This window comes from Nestor notabilis, unplaced genomic scaffold (assembly GCF_000696875.1).
Source record: "Nestor notabilis isolate BGI_N333 unplaced genomic scaffold, ASM69687v1 scaffold28550, whole genome shotgun sequence".
NCBI classification, from domain to species: domain Eukaryota; kingdom Metazoa; phylum Chordata; class Aves; order Psittaciformes; family Psittacidae; genus Nestor; species Nestor notabilis.
In genome coordinates this window covers 1,242-2,059 of record NW_009910145.1, presented here as the reverse complement: position 1 = coordinate 2,059, position 818 = coordinate 1,242, and the positions used below count along the sequence as shown (strand labels likewise).

General features: G+C 61.5%; 1 protein-coding gene across 1 annotated transcript; it reads left to right on the top strand.

The window, feature by feature from the left end:
- Positions 1–4: 4 nt before the first annotated feature.
- Positions 5–556, top strand: LOC104413575 (zinc finger protein CKR1-like; the record flags this gene model as incomplete). Its single annotated transcript, XM_010024613.1, has 1 exon — positions 5–556. A coding segment is annotated over one exon (552 nt), but the record flags the coding sequence as incomplete, so codon positions are not given.
- Between the last annotated feature and the right edge of the window lie 262 nt (positions 557–818).

Below are 818 nucleotides of genomic sequence, written 5' to 3'. Positions count from 1 at the left end.
GAAGCCCTATAGGTGCGGGGACTGCGGGAAGAGCTTCTCCTGGAGCTCCCACTGGGAACGGCACCAACGGATCCACACCGGAGAACGTCCCTATCAATGCGGGGACTGCGGGAAGTGCTTTGGGAGGACGTCCCACCTCTACCGCCACCAACGGACCCACGCCGGGGGCCAACCCCACGTGTGTGCTGAGTGTGGGAAGAGCTTCAACAGCACCCTCCACTTCCAGAAGCACCAACGGGCTCATGCAGGACCTCGCCACGCTTGTCCCGACTGCGGGAAGGTCTTCGCTGATGGGTCAGCCCTGGCCAAGCATCGGCGGGTTCATGGCGGGGAGAAGCCCTTCCCGTGTCCACGCTGTGGACGGCGCTTTGGCTCCATCGGCATCTGCGGGGGCACGGAGAGGAACCGCTCGAGGAGCCATCAAAGGAGCTGGCGCCGTGTTAACGGAGGGAGGGAGGAGAAGGGGACGCGTTGGGTTGACCCCCTGTTGGGTGGCTCCTCGGCCGGGTGTGGGTTGTCCCCTTTGGTGGCACCGAGCGGGGTCTTGAGGACGTAGATGTGTAGGGTAGAGTAGGTAGGTAGATAGGGGAGGATGGAGGATGGGAAGTGAGGGGCAGATCCCTATGGAATATCAGGCTCAATCCTGCAACCGTGCTCCTTCTCCATGGGTAATCCAAGAGGAACCATCTCCACAGCCAAGAGGAACCATCTCCATGTCCAGGAGGAACCATCTCCACAGCCAGGAGGAACCATTTCCACGGCTAGGAGGAACCATCTCCATGGGTGTTGGATGCTGCAGGGATGGAAGGGGATGGGGT